The sequence below is a fragment of the Acinonyx jubatus genome, chromosome A2 (assembly GCF_027475565.1).
Source record: "Acinonyx jubatus isolate Ajub_Pintada_27869175 chromosome A2, VMU_Ajub_asm_v1.0, whole genome shotgun sequence".
Taxonomy (NCBI): domain Eukaryota; kingdom Metazoa; phylum Chordata; class Mammalia; order Carnivora; family Felidae; genus Acinonyx; species Acinonyx jubatus.
Genome location: NC_069383.1, coordinates 5,663,205 through 5,681,771, shown reverse-complemented (window position 1 = coordinate 5,681,771; position 18,567 = coordinate 5,663,205). Strand labels below are relative to the sequence as shown.

General features: G+C 52.3%; 1 protein-coding gene across 12 annotated transcripts in view; it reads right to left on the bottom strand.

The window, feature by feature from the left end:
• The window catches only part of PRKAG2 (protein kinase AMP-activated non-catalytic subunit gamma 2), a 258,595-nt gene that overhangs the window by 30,521 nt on the left and 209,507 nt on the right, over positions 1–18,567 (bottom strand). For 8 of the 12 annotated variants that reach the window (XM_027051158.2, XM_027051160.2, XM_053217843.1 and 5 more), the window contains one exon: positions 7,793–7,899. In XM_027051158.2, the coding sequence (XP_026906959.1) occupies positions 7,793–7,899 (107 nt within the window). The remainder of the gene's footprint in view (positions 1–7,792; positions 7,900–18,567) is intronic. The other 4 variants (XM_027051161.2, XM_053217845.1, XM_027051169.2 and 1 more) reach the window with 1 other exon arrangement.

Below are 18,567 nucleotides of genomic sequence, written 5' to 3'. Positions count from 1 at the left end.
CAGCCAGACTCACCAGCCACTTGACAAAGCTGGATGAGTCCTAGTTTTATCTGCGTCTTACCCTAAGGGTCGAGAAAACAAGACTCCCAAAAAGCACAACAAAAAGGCCAAGAGAGAGACGGGATAAGAATATTAAAGGACCAACTCAGGGGGCCCAAGACTTGCTGGTCGAAGTTCCAGGGAAAGGAAACAGGAAGGAAATTACCGAGGCCACGCTACACGGAATACAGACCTGAGGGATGCGAACGCCGGGTTCCAAAGGCACACCGTCCGCCCGGCTCAGTGAAGAGAATCACCACAACGAGGCACATCAGTATGAAATTTTGGAGTTCAAAGTAGAAAGAGAAAACCCCAAAAGTGTCACAGGGGAAAAAAAGCCACGTATAAAAGGTAGAGAAAAATGTAAAGAAATCACAACAGATTTCTAATATGGTCAGAGGCAGGGGAATAATGCCTTCAAAATTCGAAATAAAAATTATTTTCATTATGGAATTCTATACCCAGCTGTCTGTAAAGTGAGCGTGGGAAACACAGATATTTAAAATTTCGTGTAATTATCTCCCGTACACGCTTCCACGGCAAGTGTTCCGCACTGAACGTGTCCCCACGGAACTCACAGGTTGGAGCCCTCACTCCCAATGCTGATAGTACGTGGAGGAAGGGCCTTTAGGAGGTGATCAGGTTTGGGGCTGGGGACCTCCTGATGGGATTAGTGGCAGAGATCTGTGCTGTGAGGACACAGTGAGAAGGCAGCCATCTGCAAGCCAGGAAGAGAGCCCTCACTGTGCAGGTGAAGCGACCATCACCTCTATCTTGGCCTTACAGCCTCCCTAACTGTGAGAAGTAAATTCTTGCTGTTCAAGCTCCCAGGCTGTGCTGGGTTTGTGCAGCCCGAGTGGGCGAAGACAGAAGCTCCTGAAAAAATGTACTCCACCCCCCGGCCGCCCCCCCAAAAGAGGGAACAGATCAAGGAAGCAGAAAGCACATGTTCAGTAGACAGGTGTTACAAGAAGCGAAGGCTCAGGAGACAGCAATGAGCGGGCTGGCAGTGACAGCCAGAGCAGGAAGACAAAGGACCCAGAAGGAGTGGCTCCAAATGGAGCTGCAAACACGTCCGACAGGTCTGACCACACGGAAAATTCCGTCAAGAAGTCAGAAGGTGTGAAAAGATGTACATGGTCAAAGTAAAACACAGGAGAGTTCTAGACTCCAGGAAGAACACTGAATTGTACAAAAAAGGAAATGTTAACTACAGTTTGCACTGGGCTCAGCAGTGAACAAAATGGAGAGAGAATAATGCCAGCACGCCGGGAAGGATTTCACTGGCCCCTGACAGCCAGACACACTGGGAGGATGGGGGCAGGAAGGAGGCAACACAGGCAGCAGGAACACAGGGCCGCCAGACCCGGAAGTAAAACACGGCTGAAGTTACTGGACTGAGGTGTCACGGCAATCAAGTCTAGATTTCATAGCCGAACTGGTTGTTTCCGGGCAGTGTGACAAGGGCGTAAGGAACAGGGACAGAGGCTGCTATTTTCTATCGTAAGCTTTTTTTGTACTACTCACTTTGAAAACCCATATGCATCAGCATGGGCCCCGCCAGGTAGTGTAAGCCTTGGGGGCAGGGCCATGGCAGGTTCACCCTCTCTTCCCCCCGGTTTGAGCAACGTGCTTTGCCCCCACTTTTATTCTTTTCGGGAATACGGGTGCTAGAATTTCCTTTGTCCTGGATGCCATCTACTTATTCACTGGTCCTAAGAATTATTTAGCTTGTTGAGAAATCTTTCTGTATTTTAGGATTAGCTTTCCCACCTGGTCTCAAGTCCTCCGTAAGTTAGACGACGTCATCAACGAAGTCAGCAGGCAAGTCGCCGTCCCAAATGTTGACGGGCTTAGAGTAAAAGAATCCTATGTTTCTTAGCCTGGGTTCCCCAGAAAGCAGAGCCTGGCCTGCGGTCATTTATCTGGGAATTGTGACCCCAGGAGCAGGTGTGGAGGACGGGGCTGAAACGGGCTGGCAGGGTATGTCGACGGGGGGCTGAGGTGGCCGCCAGGAAGGGCAGACTGACTCCTCCGTTCCACGGAGTCCCAGTGGGATCTTCTGAGGACTGCCCGCCCTGAGGGTGCAGGGTGGAGGCGGTTACCCACTGGCTTCTATCCTCTGCTGAGAAAGCAGGCCGGGGGGGGGGGGGTCACCCCCACCCCGAGGGACCTGCCTGAGGTGAGGCGGGGCTGGGGTCACAGGCGGCGTTAAGAGGATTTTAAAACGATGCACAACAGGCATCTAACGCGACTGGAAACCGTGCTCCAGGCTGAGATTTAACGAGCGAACGTTCTCTGGAGGCCCACAGTGAGCCATCAAACTGCGCACCGAGCTGACTGCACTGTGTGTCCTGCCCACCAGGACACCGTGCCAGGCTCCGTCAGCTATCTGGCTGAAGCCGGGATTTGCCTGTCCTGGCTTGACCACCCCGATGGAACAGTCCAAAAAGGAAATGGGGCTCTATCTGTGGCCTTTTTGGTCAATTCATGATTGGTTCCTAGCGATTACTATTCTTTTACTTTTATGAATAATTCATTCACACGTCTTACCTGGGACTGGGGCCACGCGCCCTACCCACAGGCTTTTTTGATTTTTTGAGGGATCTCGTTTTCTTTCATCTCTAGCCTGGGGCACAGACAGACCACTTTCCACAATTCCTCCGAGATCACCGACAGCCTGGCAATCGGCTTTCTACACCCCTTATCACACTAGAACGTGATTCATCTGGATCAGAAAGCAAACTGGTTTAGCGCGGAGATTACCCTTCATAATCTCCACGCCCATCTGAGGGTTCAAGTTCCTCCAATCACCATTTATTGCACTTTTCCCATTTTGAAGATCATTGTCCTTGACGTGGAAAAAGTTCAAAAGGAGCTGAAGACTTTTACTTCCTCTTTCTTGGCACCTGCAGCGTGAATCCCGAGCAACAGGCCGGCCTTCTCTTTCCTTCTGTCTTTTAACACAAGCAAGCCCTGTCCCCTCTGCACTTACGGATCTCAGTTCTGGTCCCCAGTTCACATGACCCTGGGTGGCCCCTCCTCATCACACCCTTCCCTGAGCTTGCTTTTGATGAAGCGCTCTTCGTTCTTTGTTTTCTGCATGTTCTACAAACGTGTGCTTGGCAAACACTTATTTGGATGCCTGCCGTTCGCTCTCTCGTTGGCATTGCTAAAAATTATACTGACTGAAATAGTTTGAGCAAAAAAATAAAGTAGTGATGGATCATAATTGAATGGAACACCTGTATTTACAAATCTCTGCTGACATACAGGACCAAATAAAGAAATGGGATATTAATACATTACTTGTATCAATCAGCTTACTACATAAGCTAACTTGGGCAGTTCCTGTGCCCCCAAGGAAGTGGAACACAACTCCTCACCCCGTACGCGTGGGCTGTGCCCAGTGGCTTCCTCCTCAGAGGGACAGCGGGGAAGTGGAGAAGCCTGACGAAGACGACCTGGGCCAGGTGACCGATGTTAAGGTCAACGGTGGTAAGACGTGCTAACAGCACGCACCCTTGATATGACGGGGTAAGAATGCCACCGTACCTCTGTGGTCTTCCTTCCTATGCTCGTAACCCCAGTCTGACCATGAGAAGAACGCGAGGTCGGTGCCGACAGCAGGGTATCCTACAGAATGATCTGCCCAGCGCTGCTCAAAACCGTTAAGGCCACAGAAGCAAAGGAAGTCTGGAAAAACTGCCACGGCCAAGGGGAGCCTAAGGAGAAATGATGACCAAACCTTCCAGAACCACCTCGGTGGGATCCCCGGACAGAAAAATGACATTAGGCCAAAAGTCCGGTGATAATCTCGTGAACCGTGACCAGCGTGTGCCATGTGGAGGGAAGATGGCAGAAACGTGGGGACCTGGGGACGGGGTGTCTGGGAGCTCCACACTCATTCCTTAGCTATTCCATGAATCCAAAACTCCTCTGAAAAAAACAAGTCTATTGAGAATGGTTATGTTTGTAGAGTGCTGCTAAAAAAAAAAATTACGTAGGGAAGGCCTACCTAATCCTTAATGCCCACCCCCCCCCTCCGCCCCACTCTTGGGTGGCTGTCCCAGATGTGGCGTCTTGGGGAACCTGTCGCTGCTGCCTGGACGCATACTCTCTCCACGGCAACTTGCGGGGACCCCCAGAAGCAGCGTGCTAGCATCCGGCACAGGGTGCCTGGACCACGTGCCTCGGGCTACGTCGCCCTCTTCCTCTCCGCCTTAAAGCTTCTGCACAGAGGCTCGTCACCTCGACATTCCACCTGCCACCTCCTGGTCCACGACCTTGATGACACTGCGCCGACTGGATCTGATGGGCAGAAGGTGGCAACACTTCGGACGCCTCAGTGACGCGGAAAGAAATGAGACGGGGAGTTTTTGGGGGGCGGGGGGGAGGCCGGAGCATCAGCCACAGCTCCTCCTGGTGGAATTCAAGGGGCTGCCCGGCACGCGCCCTGCCAGCCGCACACGGCTGGGGAGGTTTCTGGAAGCAATGCGCACGTGTGAGTGGCTAACTGACACACTGGCTGAGTCGCCCATAGAAGCTGTCTTCCAGTGACCGGAGCAAGTCCAGGCTCCTCGTGCACACGGGCCCGTCACCGGCAAAGTCAACACCAGGGATCCTGCCCGAAGCCCCGTCAGGTGTCGCAGGAGAGCCACAGGGCACCCGCCCAGGGTGTGGAAGAGCAGCCGTGAAAACCCACCCCCTCTCCCGCGGCCAGTTGCTTTTGTGCTGAGAAACCTCCCCCGGCTTGCCGCTCAGCCCCGGTGGAGATGGAACGAGGACCCGCGATGCCCGGCGACCACGCCGCCCGAGCGCCTGTGACCGGGTGTCATCTGACCGTCCAGCCACGCTGCCGAGCGTGCGCCACGGCCACCGGCCGGCAAGTGGACACGGCGTGTCGGGGACGGAGCCTGCGTGCCTCCCCTTCCTCGGTCCACACCCGCGGTCTGGCGGCGCTCCCGAGGAGGGAAGAAACGGCTCGCTTTCCGGACGTGCCCCGCGGCAGGCTGGCCCCAGCTGGGGGCACAGCGGTGGCAGGGACCGCTCCACCCGGGGCAGCCCCAGGACAGTGGGGACCGCCGGTCCCGAGCGGGCAGAGCTGCAGGCTGTCGTTGTGGTCTCCACTGTGCCAGGACGGCGACGCCCAGATGCGGGTCCCCCGTTCACGCTAGCTCGAAGTGGGGGTTCTGCAGAACCCAACCACGGGAACCCGAGCGGGCTTCTCAGAGACTGACGGTGGGGGCTGAACCCGCGTCCCAGACTGTTCTTTCCCCTCCTCTGGGGGCAGCCTTTCATTCATCTGAACCTTCTCCATGTGTCTGTTCTGTCTCCCACGCCTGTCTGCGCCTAGGGGTTACGACTCTGATACTGTGTACCCTCAGAATAACATGGTCATGATACATGTGTGATTCTGCAACTTGCTTTTTTTTTTAGTTAAAAATATACTCTTTTTTTAAAAGTTTATTTACTTATTTTGAGAGGGAGGGAGAGAGAGGTGGGTGGGAGGGTGGAGGGAGGGAGGGAGAGAGGTGGGAGGGGGAGGGGGGAAGAGGGGGAGAGGGGGAGAGGGAGGGAGGGAGGGAGGGAGAGAGAGAGAGAGAGAGAGAGAGAGAGAGAGAGAGAGAGAGAGAGAATATATGAATCCTAAGCAGGCTCCACACCATCAGCACGGAGCCCCGTGCCAGGCTCAAACTCACGAACTGGGAAATCGGGACCTGAGCCGAAATCAAGACTCGGACACTTAACCGACTGAGCCACCCAAATGCCCCTTAAAAATATATTTTTGACAAACACTTTTTCCATTCTTCTTACCGGCTACATGGTGTTCTATGATACGCCCATCCCAGGATTTACTGATCCCCCCTCAGTGAGGAGACGTGGTTGTTTCTGGCACTCTCTCTTCTGGCCATCTCTCTACTATGTGCCCTGCTCCCGAGATGGATCGACAACTACCACTGCCATCCGTGTCTACAAAATACTCTGCTCCGACCCTTCAAATGCTTGCTTAACTTTGCTCTCCCCGTGACAGCCCCCCCCCTCCCCTGGTGACAAATTTTAGCTCCTTCAGAGCTGAGGGCCTCACAGGATTCGTGGCTTGCAGGGGATGATGCACACAGCTTCTATTAATTAGGAAGGTGATATCACTGGATCAGTGACCTCTGACAACCCACAAAACATCCCATTTTTCAAGTATTGCTCACTTGGCTCAATTTTAAATTCAGGAGAAAGTCAACTCCTTGACAAGGGAAAAGCCGAGCAGGAGGGAAAGCAGATACAGGTCTTACCAGCCATCACTTACTTTTCTGTTGGTGGAAAACCCAGGGTCAGGGATGGGGTTCTTGGAAAAGTAACACGCCTTTTAGGGAGTGGGAACAAGGGGGAGGTGGGGTGATCTAGCAGGGGTTTATTTTGGGAACTGAGAATTCCCAGCTGTGTTCCTACTGAAATGTGCAGTTACAGCAGCAGAGACTGAGTTTCCTGAAGTTACTGTCTGCCGGGCTCCCTGGATGGTAGCGTAGCGGACGCCTCCTTGTCCTCGCCGTGTCAAAGAATCAGAGGATCTTAGGGTTCAGAAGCAACCTTGAAGGTTACCTGGTCTGAAGCGAATACAGCTAAGTCACAGGATAGAAGATCAGGTTACAGAAATCAGCTGTACTTCTAGATGATGACAAAAACACAGCTGGAAATGACATTACACAAGAACAAGCCGTTTTCACGTTCCTGAGTCCTGTGTAGCCTGCGCTGAATGTGGATAAAGTGGCCACAAGACACCAGGTGTCGTCTGACGAGCCACAGGGACAAGTTGCTGGGAGGGACAACCAGGCGGCGGGAGGGACGAGGAGAGTTCCGGAGCGTGGGGCAGAGCCGGCCCCGTCTGGGCACATATCTCCCGGGATGGCCCTGGACGAAGTGACAGAGGCTGGGGTACCTTCCCCCTACCTGAGCTCCGTGGGGGGGCCAGCTCACACCTTTGCCTGCGACCCGCCTGGAAGGGCTTCTGCTTTCCCGAGTTCCCCCCCTCCGGTCCCCTGGGAGCCCACCAATTCCTGGCTCGGTGGCTGCTTCTGGGAGCACAAGCGAAGACACTCCTTTGTAAAGATTTATGCACAAATACGCACACTAGATACCTATGTGTGTATATACGTATCACATTGGATGTAATCTGATCATTATGTCGACTGTATTGTCCAGGACTTTTCACGCATGATTAGGTCACATTGGTACAAAATTAGCTGCGACAAGCACACTTTTAATACCAAAATGATCGGGTTCAAAATTTTTCTACTAAAAGAGACCAACAGAGCTCTCTCTCAAGAGATGATCTATATTAGTCCTTTTTTTCTTTTTAACCAGTATTATTTCAAATTAATTTATCGTACATTCTACTACGTAACTAAGAGAAAAGCTCGGGGTATCCTGAGGGAGGCATTAGTTTAATGGTTAATAGCTCAGGCTCTAACATGCGAGACAGACCCCGCCTCTTACCAGCTGTGTGGACTAAGTTATTGAATTCTAGAATCTATGGATTAAACTGTTCATTTAAGCTCTTTGACTCCAGAACGACTGCCCTTATCTGGAGGAAGAGAGCGGTTTATGGCACGTTCTTTCCACGGCTGCCACGGGGACCGAGAACGCAGACGACAGCAATGTGGGGGCACTACACACCACGTGCGGAGCGTGGGGTGTCGCTGGGCTTGTCCCCGAGGTGGAGGCGTGCCACCCGTCCATGCGAATGGTGCACACTTACTTGTAACGTTGTATCAAACACCACAAGCTTTGAACTGGTGGGAACGATGTCGTAACACTTGTGTGACCTCATGAAGCGCATGTAGACGCCACTCTCTGAGTCTTCTGCTGAAAAGGAAGAAAAAAGGCAGATGTCAGTAGTGACAAAGGACTTCCTCATCAGCTGAAGAGTACGTATGAGAGACCTGCAGCTACCAGACTTCATGGAAACCGTGAGCGGTCTGCCGCGTAAGAGTGAGAAGGCAAAGACGTTCACTCATGCTGATTCTTTCTGTTCAACACTGCTGGACGCCCTCACTGGTACGGAAAGGCAAGGAGAAAACCAAAGGTGTACGGACGGCACTGGAGAAAGAAAAACTGTATCTGCAGACTGTATGATTTTTTTTTTACACAGAAAGTACCAAAGAATCTACAAAAAGTTCCCAGGCCTAAAAAAAAAAAAAATGAGGTTAGCAAGGTCACGATACAGCGTTAATGAAAACAAACATGTAACTTACAAACAAATACATAATCTACATAATTGCTCAGTGGAAACATGGATCTACACAGGGAGACAAAGCGCTGAAAACAGTAACTATGTGGCCATGTACGCAGATTATTTAAATCTTCGTAAATGTTAACTGACAGTTGGTGAAAGGGACGGCAGTGATTCCTGGGGGGTTACGGCACATTCGTACCGTGGGGGGTACGGCGTATTTGTACATGAACTGCCCGCCACCACCATCCAACCGATGATGCAGAAATCTGGGCTTCCTCCTTGTCCCGCCGCCTCCTCCACCCTCACCCATTTGTCACGACTCACTGCAGAGTTTACCACAAATGTCTCCTAATCCGTCCACGTCTCTCTACCTCCACGGCTGCTGGCCTGGCTCCGACAAACGCCCTAACTTCCTGACTGGTCTCTCTGCTTTTGGTCTCGTTCTCTTCAACGGCTGCCCACACCGCGCCCAGAATGGATTCGGTCACGGCACCCCTCTGCTGAAAACACTTCAACGGCTTTCAGGAAAGACAAAATCCTTCAAGACCTGGCCTGAAAGACGCATCCCCTCCGGATCCCCGGCCTCGTCTGCCAAGTGCCTGCGCCCCAGTGTCCCCGCAGCTGCGAGGCCTTCTCTTAGTCCCTCCTAAATGCGACGCTCTCTCCTACTACAGGAGCTTCAACCACCCTCTCCTCCGTCTTCAACACTCTGCCCATCTCTTCTTGGCCCCGTGAAATCCTCCCACGCTAGACCTCAGCTCGAGGACACGACGGGGAAGTTGCGGAACCGGAATTTAGACCCGGATGCCCTCTAGATTCCAAAGCTGTGATCCCAGCCGGGGTGATGGATCGCCCGCCGCCCCCGCCGGCAGTGGCCTTGCTCCTAACCTGTCCTCACGGTTCAGCTCTAAGTAGAGACCTCCGAGAGACTTCTCTGACAACTTCGCTCAGCCCACACTGATCTGTACATTTGGGGAAGATTAAAACTACCTGGGGGAAAAAATTACTTTATTGTATTTAGGAATGAGCAAAAGAAGTGTTCAACAGCGTGACACTGAGCAAGTTCCTCGACTGTGGAAGGAAGGAGCCCTTGGTATTCTGGTATTTCCTACTATCGTAAACGCTCAGTATATGCCGCCTGGTTTGCCAATTTCGTGACAAACCACGTGAACACCCCCAAATCTGTGTTCACTCCTGACCCCTCTCCCAGGTACCATACTTCGTAATTCCACCATTCCCGTCACCTCCCGGCCAGCTCCCTCCTCCAATATCTCCCCTCCTGCGCGTGGGATAGTCCGGCGTCTTGGTCTGGCGTTCACGAGCCTCCGTGGTCCGGCTTCTCTGTTTTCTCGCCTCGCGTCCCCCCGTCAGCAAGCGACTCCTTGCCAAGTTCCCTGCCGGATTTAATCTCACTTTCTGGCTTGTCTGTTCCGCTTTAACTTCAACGTCTTTCTCTACTTTTCCTTGTCCCGTTTCAGCCCAGCCTCAGATGCCAAGTTATCCACAAAACAGGTGAACGTTTGAGTGTTCACTACGGGCTAAGGATTTTTATATTGTACGCTAAGTGTTACAATCAATTACCTCCTTCAATTCATAGAACGACTCTGAGGGCAAACGCCTTAATTTCTTCGCTCTGCACACGAGCCGACGGGAGGTGAGGAGGGGCTGAGGAACTGGCCTAGAGTCAGCACTTAGAAGTAACCAAAGAGGGATCCAAATCCACGTCCGAGAGAGACCCCAACGCGTCTCAAGAGAACTCCGCAGTTTCAACTATGCACGCACGCACGCTCGTCCGCCCGACGCCTGGGACGTGCTACGGTCCACACCCCGTGTCCCCGCTGAGACATAAAAGATGAACAGCACAGGCGCAGTCTCTGCCCCCCATGCTCACACGCTGGTGGAGAAGGAGGGCACCTGGACAGACGCCGCGTGGCAGGAGAAACCCTGGAGCGCGTGAGGTCGCGCGGGCACACAATCCCCCCGGGGCCAGAAAGGCAAGGAAGTCTAACCACCCCCCCTTCTGAAGGCGTACCGACGTCCACCTGGGTTTCTCACCAGCTGTCCCTTTACAGCTCGTTCTCGGTGACCCGTGCAGCCCGAATACTCTTCTCCTTCTGGGGCGCTCCCTCCTTCGAACGACCGGGATCTTACTCATCCACTGCCTTCGTTCATTCAGCGAGTAACTACCGCGTGCGGTCTCAGTGTGGGTTCTCCCAGAGCGGGTCGGTTCGGATTTGCACGAGGCTTCTCTCATGACCTCGGTCTCGGGGTTATGTGTTTTGGGGAGAAGACCGCCCGCAAGGTAAGGCGCCATCTCGCCCCACCGCATCAACGGCACCTGCCGTCGACACGACTTCCCACGTGGCTTGGTAGCGTCTGTCGGTTTCTCTCCGGCGGTGACTTTCTCCTCCTTCCGCGCGGCAGCCTTTGCGAGGAAGTCTGCACGCGCGGCCCACATTCAAAGGGTCAGGCGTTATGGGCCACCTCCTCGAGGGGAGGGCATCTACCTGAATTACTCAGAACTCTTCTGCACGGGACTATCTACCTGTCTGTATCAGCATGGATTCCTAAGGTTCATTTTATACTCTGACTTACAAACCTACACCGCACGGGGAGGGGTGAGGAAGGCCGCGGGGCGCCCACCCTCCCCGCCGGCGGATCTGTGCGTGGCTGGGGAGCAGGCTCCGCGTCCAGACGGCCTCCCGCCCCGGCTCCGACGCCCCGCGGGCGCCCCCAGGACTTCCCTGCTCACACACACGGCCTCCACGTCAGCGGGGAGTTTGTGGAGAGCTGGGCTCGCTGAGCTCTTTCTCCGTGCGTGCTGCCTCGGCCGGCGGCGGTGGTGCGACGGCGGCTCCCCCGGTCCCTGCCCCAACACACACCAGCCTCCGCGACAGGAGAGACGCGTCTCCTCCGTCACCAGTGTCTTTCATCAGTATGGCGCTTCTGTGACGGTTCACGAGCCGGTAAGGCAGCGACGAACAAACTGTCACCAGAAGTCCACGCGTTATTCAGCAGGCCCTAGTTTTTCTTCCCCCCCAGGACGGCACAGGACAGTCAGCCCTGGCTCGTCAGGCCTCTCGGCTGAGGGTTTTGAGGAGGACCTACAACATTTTAAAAATTTTTATGTATTTTTTTACTCAGAGAGCGTTGAGTGCACGGATGAGTGAGCGGGGAAGGGGCAGAGAGAGGGGGGGAGAGAGAATCCCAAGCAGGCCCTACGCGGTCAGCCCAGAGCCCGACACGGGGCTCGAACCCACAAACCACGAGATCATGACCTGAGCTGAAGTCAAGAGTCGGACACGTAACCGGCTGAGTCACCCAGGGGCCCAAACTTTTTTTTTTAAATGTGAGAAGCTTGGCCAAAGAAAGCAAGATGTTAAATATATAAAGCACATTAGGACAAAATTTGATCCTGTAATAAGGACAGATTATTACTGTTGCGATAAAACGGCATGAATAACAAGAGCATTCGTAACTTAAGTTAGGGAAATCAAGCAAAATATTATAAAACGTCGTGGTTTCCCTCCACAGAGTGTAAACTTTCAGATTATCGGCAGCACCACTCGTATTATTTACGCTCTGATGAAGGCTCCAATCGCAAGTGAAGAAAGAAATGGGATGAAACAGAAAGTAAGAGGGATGTGGAATTAAAGTAAAAAGAAAAAAACCCCAAACCCAAGACCACTCAACGAGAACAGGTTGTCTGGAACGCGTGATTCAAGTTCTCGAGAACGCGAGGAGCTCGGACTCCCACTACTCATAGGGAGCCCGGGGTTACGACGGCATCGGTGTCCCGTTCCTCATTCCTGGCCCTGCTGTTCCAGGTCGTCCCGGCACAGGACCAGAATTACGGAGCATCACACTGGCGCTTGAGTTACTGGGTTTGGAAGGACCCCTCCTCCGAGGACGCGCTGACCTACTGCTGGCCGAGCGGCTGCTGAAGGGGACTACTGGGAAGCAGAAACTGGGGTGAGGGGTTCGATTTCTGAAGGTTAAGGAAAGAATTCGAAGAACGCAGCAACTAAGTGTAAACGCGACCACACACGCGCGGGGTGGGAAAGCGTGAAAGCCAGCATTTCCTAGGGCAGGTCCGACTCCGTCCCCCCTGACAAGCCCTCGCTACCTCATGACACACTACACGTCGTCGCACAGCACAGGGTCTCCACCACCTGACCCCATTCCCCCCTCCCGGCCTCCTCTCCGACCACACCCTCTGGGAATCGTCCACTCTCAGGCCGGACTGACATTTCCCTTCCAAAGGATTCTGTGAAGTGTGGGAAGTTCAGCCCGGGGAATGCGCTCCTTGGGCTCCCGCCTCTGCTCTGCGCATGCTGTCCTGTGTTCTGGAAGCGCGCTCTGCCATCCTGTTTTTGGCCCACTGAAATCCCACCTGCCTCTGGCAGCTGAATAGTGGCTCCCCAAAATCTGTGCCCAGCTGGAACATCAGAACGAGACTTTGTATTTGGAGTCAGGGTCTCTGCGAGTGAAATTACAGCAAGGAACGGGAGATGAGACCGGCCTAGATTAGGTTGGGCCCTAAATCCAAAGACCAATGACCTAGAAACCACAGAAGACGAGACACAGATGGAGGCGGCCACGGGAGGACGAGGCAGGGGCTGAGTCATGCAGCCACGGGCCAAGGGCCGCCAAGGACTGGGGGCGACCCCTAGAAGCTAGGAGAGTTGAGGACAATCACCTTGAATGAAGTTCTATCGTTCTAAGCTGCTATGTTTGTGACGGGGGCCTCAGAAAACTAACGTAGCTTCAAAGTTCAGTTCAAGGACCCGGAACACCTTCCGTGAAGCCTTCAAGTCGGAAGTAATTGCTCCTTTTAACATTCCCATTAGTGCTCTGTGAGCAATTAGCTTCTGGAGTCGTGGTACGCCTTGTACTAAAGTTACAGGTCTGCTTTCCTTTTAGACGGTAGCTTTGTGAGACACTGGACAGGCCTCCAGCAAGTTCCCAGGAGGTGTCAGGACAGGCTCGCACCTGCTGAATGGCAGAAAGACTCGAGTAAGATGCGGAGGACAAAGTATGAGTCCAGGATTACTGTATTGCCTATCTATCCTCGGAGGCAGAGACAGACACAGAGAGACAGAGCAGGGGAGGGTCAGAGAGAGAGTGAGACGCAGAATCCGAAGCAGGCTCCAGGCTCTGAGCTGTCAGCACAGGGCCGGATCCGGAACCGGACCCCATGAACCATGAGATCATGACCTGAGCTAAAGTCGGACGCTTAACTGACTGAGCCACCCAGGCGCCCCCCAAAGCACTCCAGTTTAAAAGAATGCTGGTGAATCTAGATTTAATGATCAGTAAAGAAACTTTACTTATACACCTTTGTAAGACTGAAGGCTTGAAAAGGGATGTTTTTGTCACGAAATGATGCATTTGTGGAAGTGCCCCATGTAATTTTTTTAAAAGTGTAACAGCATTAATCTAAAGCTTGAAAAGTGGTTGCAAGCATATTTTATATTGAAACTATTTTCTAATTCCACTGGACAAAACAAAAAGTAACTGAATTGAGTAAAACTGCAGAAGACGTTAAAATGTCCACGTTATTATACACGGATTTTAAAACCCTGAAAATACAGCAAACAACTTGACAAATTCACATTTCAGAGATAACCTCTAGAGTCATAAATTACTTTTTATAACACCGATTTACATGGAATTTTAATTTAGAAAGACTCTGTAAAAACTGAATTCTAAGATGCTGTGATGCTCTGGCATTTCTAGCCTTAACGGTACGAAGACGAAAAGGACAGACTGTCACTGATAATTAGTCTAAGAAAGGCGAGACTCCCACAGAAGGAGAGCGAGACGAAGGGGCAGGTGGAAGGTGCTGGAAGTCTGGCTGGGAGTGGCTCGCAGACGGCTCAGTGGTGGGGATGGGAGAGAAGGGAGCAGCGGCCGGCTTCGGCGATGCAGTGACTCCCTAACCGTGTTGAGGCAGGACGCCTTCTGCCCGCTCGGGGCCAGACGTGTCGGGAGACCATTCGGACTCTGCAGACAGCAGGTCAGGGGACACAATTAAAGCCTGTACGGAGGGCGACTGCTCCCTTCCGTGTGCTGTCCTAACTAAATCAGCCCCTGGCGTCCTCCCCGGCAGACGAAAACCGCGAGCCAGTCCCAGGGTTGACTTAACAGAGCCGTAGGGGCTGGGGGCCTACAGGACCGATGGAAGGGGGGGCCCCCTCACAGGGATGGTGGCCTGTCCTTGGGGGCAGGCCTTTCAAGCTGCCGTCGGGCAACCGCGGGGAAGAGGCTCTGCTAGGCCACGGCCGGCAACACGCACACCTGACTCCAGGCCACATCCCGCCTCCTTCATTCTCCACGACTGAACACTGACTGCACCTTGGGTGACATCACGGGTCACGGTCATAGATCCAAACCACATCTCAAAGAGCTAAGTGTGCACGGATGAAGGCATTTTGAAACAAACATCACGTGTCACCCCGGACTTCACTGAAAAACCCTCTAAACAAAAAGCCCGACTCCTTATCTCCAATCCCCACGAATTTTTTTTTAATATATTTTTCATTTTTTTTTAATGTTCATTGAATTTTAAGAGATATATATACAGAGACAGAGCGTGGGCAGGGGAGAGACAGAAAGAGAGGGAGACACGGAACCCGAAGCAGGTTCCAGGCTCTGAGGTGTCAGCACAGAGCCCAACACGGGACTTGAACTCATGAACCGTGAGATCATGACCTGAGCCGAAGTCAGACGCCCAACCCACTGAGCCACCCAGGTGCCCCTCCAATCCCCACGATTTTAACTTAATATACAGACCTTGCATTCTAATTCCACTAAAGATCAATATTAGTTTTTCTTTTAATTTGCTAAATATTTTTGAAAGAGAGAGAGAGAGAGATAGAGGGAGGGAGAGACAGAGAGAGAGGGAGACAGAGAATCTGAATCAAGCTCTGCGCTGTCAGCACAAAGCCTGATGTGGGACTCGAACTCACGAACCATGAGATCAAGACCTGAGCCGAAGTCAGATACTCAACCAACTGAGCCACCTAGGTGCCCCAATGTTAGAGGGTTTTTTTTGTATTTTTCATCTTTGTAATGTAAAAAATTAAAAAAAAATTTAATGTTTATTTTTGAGACAGAGAGAGAGAGAGAGAGAAAGAGAGGGGGGGCAGAGAGAGAGGGAGACAGAGAATCCAAAGCAGGCCTCCAGACTCTGAGGTGTCAGCACAGAGCACGATGCGGGGCTCAAACTCACAAGCTGTTGAGAGCATGACCTGAGCCCAAGTTGGACACATAACTGAGCCACCCAGATGCCCCTAAAAAAATTTTTTTTAATGTTTATTTATTTTTGAGAGAGAGAAGGATTGCGAGTGGGGGAGGAGCAGAGAGGGAGAGACACAGAATCCAAAACAGGTTCCAGGCTCTGAGCTCTCAGCCCAAAGCCCGATGTGGGGCTCAAACTCACAAACCGTGAGATCGTGGCCTGTGCTGAAGTCTGATGCTTAACCCACAGCCACCCAGGTGCCCCAATATGTTAGTTTAAAAAAAAATTTTTTTATCCTTTATTCTACATTTTGAAACACAAGTTTACCTAATACATACGGTATCTTTTATTTTTTTAGAAGACCATTGAAAATAGTTGAGCAAGAAATGGGAATGAGGAAGTTGAAGTATACAGGAAAGACCACACTCATGTAAGTTTCCCTAAAGTGCTTAGAAACGCAAATATTAACAAAGCCAAAGCTTAAATATAATTTTACAGGTATGAGGTTTACCCACTCTATCGGTAAAGTTCTTTTCCAAGAAGTAGGATCCTGTTTTTGTTACGAGGCGGTAAAATAAATGAAGTGCATTCGATTTGTTCTCTCCATGCTTTCTGCATTTGGGATCGAGCGAGCCAGAGGTGAGTACCTCTGCGGAGGGAACTGCATCAGCTCTGCTAGGCAAGGGCGGTCAAAGACTTGGTAGAAAGAAGTGTGGGTAGGTTAAAGGCACGCCGGCTCCCCAGCGAGTGCAAAACGGGCTGCAATAAATGCCCAAGAGATGTCACAAACAACGCCATGACCTTGAAATTGTATGGGATTTCCCCCCCATTTCAAAATGGCTTCATGTTTAATCTTGGGAACCACACGACTGAAGCATCCACCCTCCCCTACGTTCCCTCGTTCTTAGGACACAGATTATTAAGCTGAAGCAACGGGGAGGACCGAGGTTAGTTCACAGAGGTCAAGTCGCAAGCACCGACGGGTTGGCAGGGCGGAGACCGCCCTGACGGCGAACGCCAGGAAGCACTTCACTGCTGCCCGGCGGCTTCTGTCAAGTATGTTCCCAGCAATTTAAAGGCGTTTCCTTCTCTCTCTCTAGCTTACTAAGGATTTTGTTAAAGGCACATATTTATCAATTGCTATTTCAGTGTCTACTGAGATGACTAGAGGGTTTTCTCCTTTAACCTGCTGACATTAATTCCTTAGCGATTTCTTAAGAAGCTGCGGTTTTCTTGCATTTCCAGGACAACACCCAGCGTGGTCACCGTGCAGCGCGTGGCTCCTTTTGCTGATGCTTACGCAGGGGTTCTGCCCGTATTTTCAAGGCCAGGCTAATCATCGGGTTTCTTCCGTGCCATCGGTTGGTCTGGGTGTCAGGATGAAGCTAGCTTCACGGAATGAGCGTGGAAGCTGCCACCTTTTCCTGTGCCCTAAAATCACGTAAGTAACTTACACAGTACTTGTTCCTTGAAGGTTTTACAGAGTGCACCCACTGATAGGCTGAGCACTGGCCCTCTTTTGCAGGGGCAGGGGAAGGAAGGCTTAGGACTTCTTTTTTTTAAGCTTATTTATTTATTTTGAGAGAGAGAGAGACAGCGTGAGTGGGGGAGGGGTAGAGAGAGAGAGAGGGAGAGGGAGGGAGGTAGGGAGGGAGGAAGAGGAGAGAGAATCCCAAGCAGGCTCTACACTGTCAGCACACGGCCTGAAGCAGGGCTCAAACACACTGTGAGATCATGACCTGAGCCGAAACCGAGAGTCAGATGCTTAAGTGACTGAGCCACCCAGGTGCCTCGACTTTATTTATTTTGAGAAAGAGAGAGGGCACACACGAGCGGGGGAGACGCAGAGAGGGAGGGAGAGAGAGAATCCGAAGCAGGCTCGATGCTGTCAGCACGGAGCCCACGTGGGCTCACAAACCATGAGATTACGACCTGAGCCGCGATCAAGAGTCAGATGCTTAATGGACAGCCACCCAGGTACCCCAAGGCTGAGGACTTTTAATTCCTTTTTTTTAAGAAACAGCTTTATTGAGCTATAATTCACATCCATAGATAGAGTTCACCTATTTAAAGTGTACGATTCAACTAAGACTACTTTTAAATTTCTTTTATGATGACTGAAACGAGTTTTTTTAAATTTATTGATATAATTTGGTCTACTCAGGTTTCTTTTAAATGCTATTTCCTAAATCTTCACATTCACAATTAGAGATCCCCCCTACCCCACCCCTTATTTCTAAAGCTTTGCATTGTCACTCATGACATTCTTGAACACATCTGACAAAGGTTTACCCACTTTTTTGGTCTTTTCCCAGAACTAAGTTTTTGGTTTTCTTGAGCAAGACTACCTTTTGTGTTCGTTTTCACTGACTGCTGTCATTTCAGTAGGACTTTACGAGGGAAAGGAGACAAATGAACGTGTTCAGCAAGTCATGTGGAGTCACAGCGTGGCGGCCAGCCCAGTTGGGTGGGCAGAGACCGGGAGTCCCCCCGCAATGGGCGATTCGGGCAAGAGGCTGCTCGCGCTGACCCGTCCCCCTCGGCCACGGCTTAGGCGTTTGTCCACGGTGCGTGCACGCCCCTGGGTCCGGCAGTACGGCGGGTCCTCCTGCAGCGGGCCCTCTGGCCCCCCCACCATGGCGCACCGTCTGCAGAGTGGGGCGCGAACAGGAGACCCCTTTACGGGGCCCCCGGGCTCCTCCCCCAGGGACTGCAGGTCCCAGCGGGACGGGGTGTGGAAGCCAGAACGGGACAGAGCTAGACCAAACCCAGGTTAGAACTGTCACCACCTTGGGTGTGACCTCGGGCAGGCGCCCGCATTTCTCCACTTGTCACGGGGGGATAACACTATCTCCTTGCAGGGTGGCTCGGAGGGAATGGGGACAGTCCGACCCCTGGTCCCCAATGCTGCCGACTGGCCAGCGCGGGCAGCGCTCATGTCAAGTCCGCCAGCACACGTGCTAAACCACTGGTGACTGCGACCCCGAAAGTCCCCCTCGGCTGCCTCGTGGGCCCTCCTCGGGCCGTCACCTCAGCCGTACCTGCGGGCACTGTC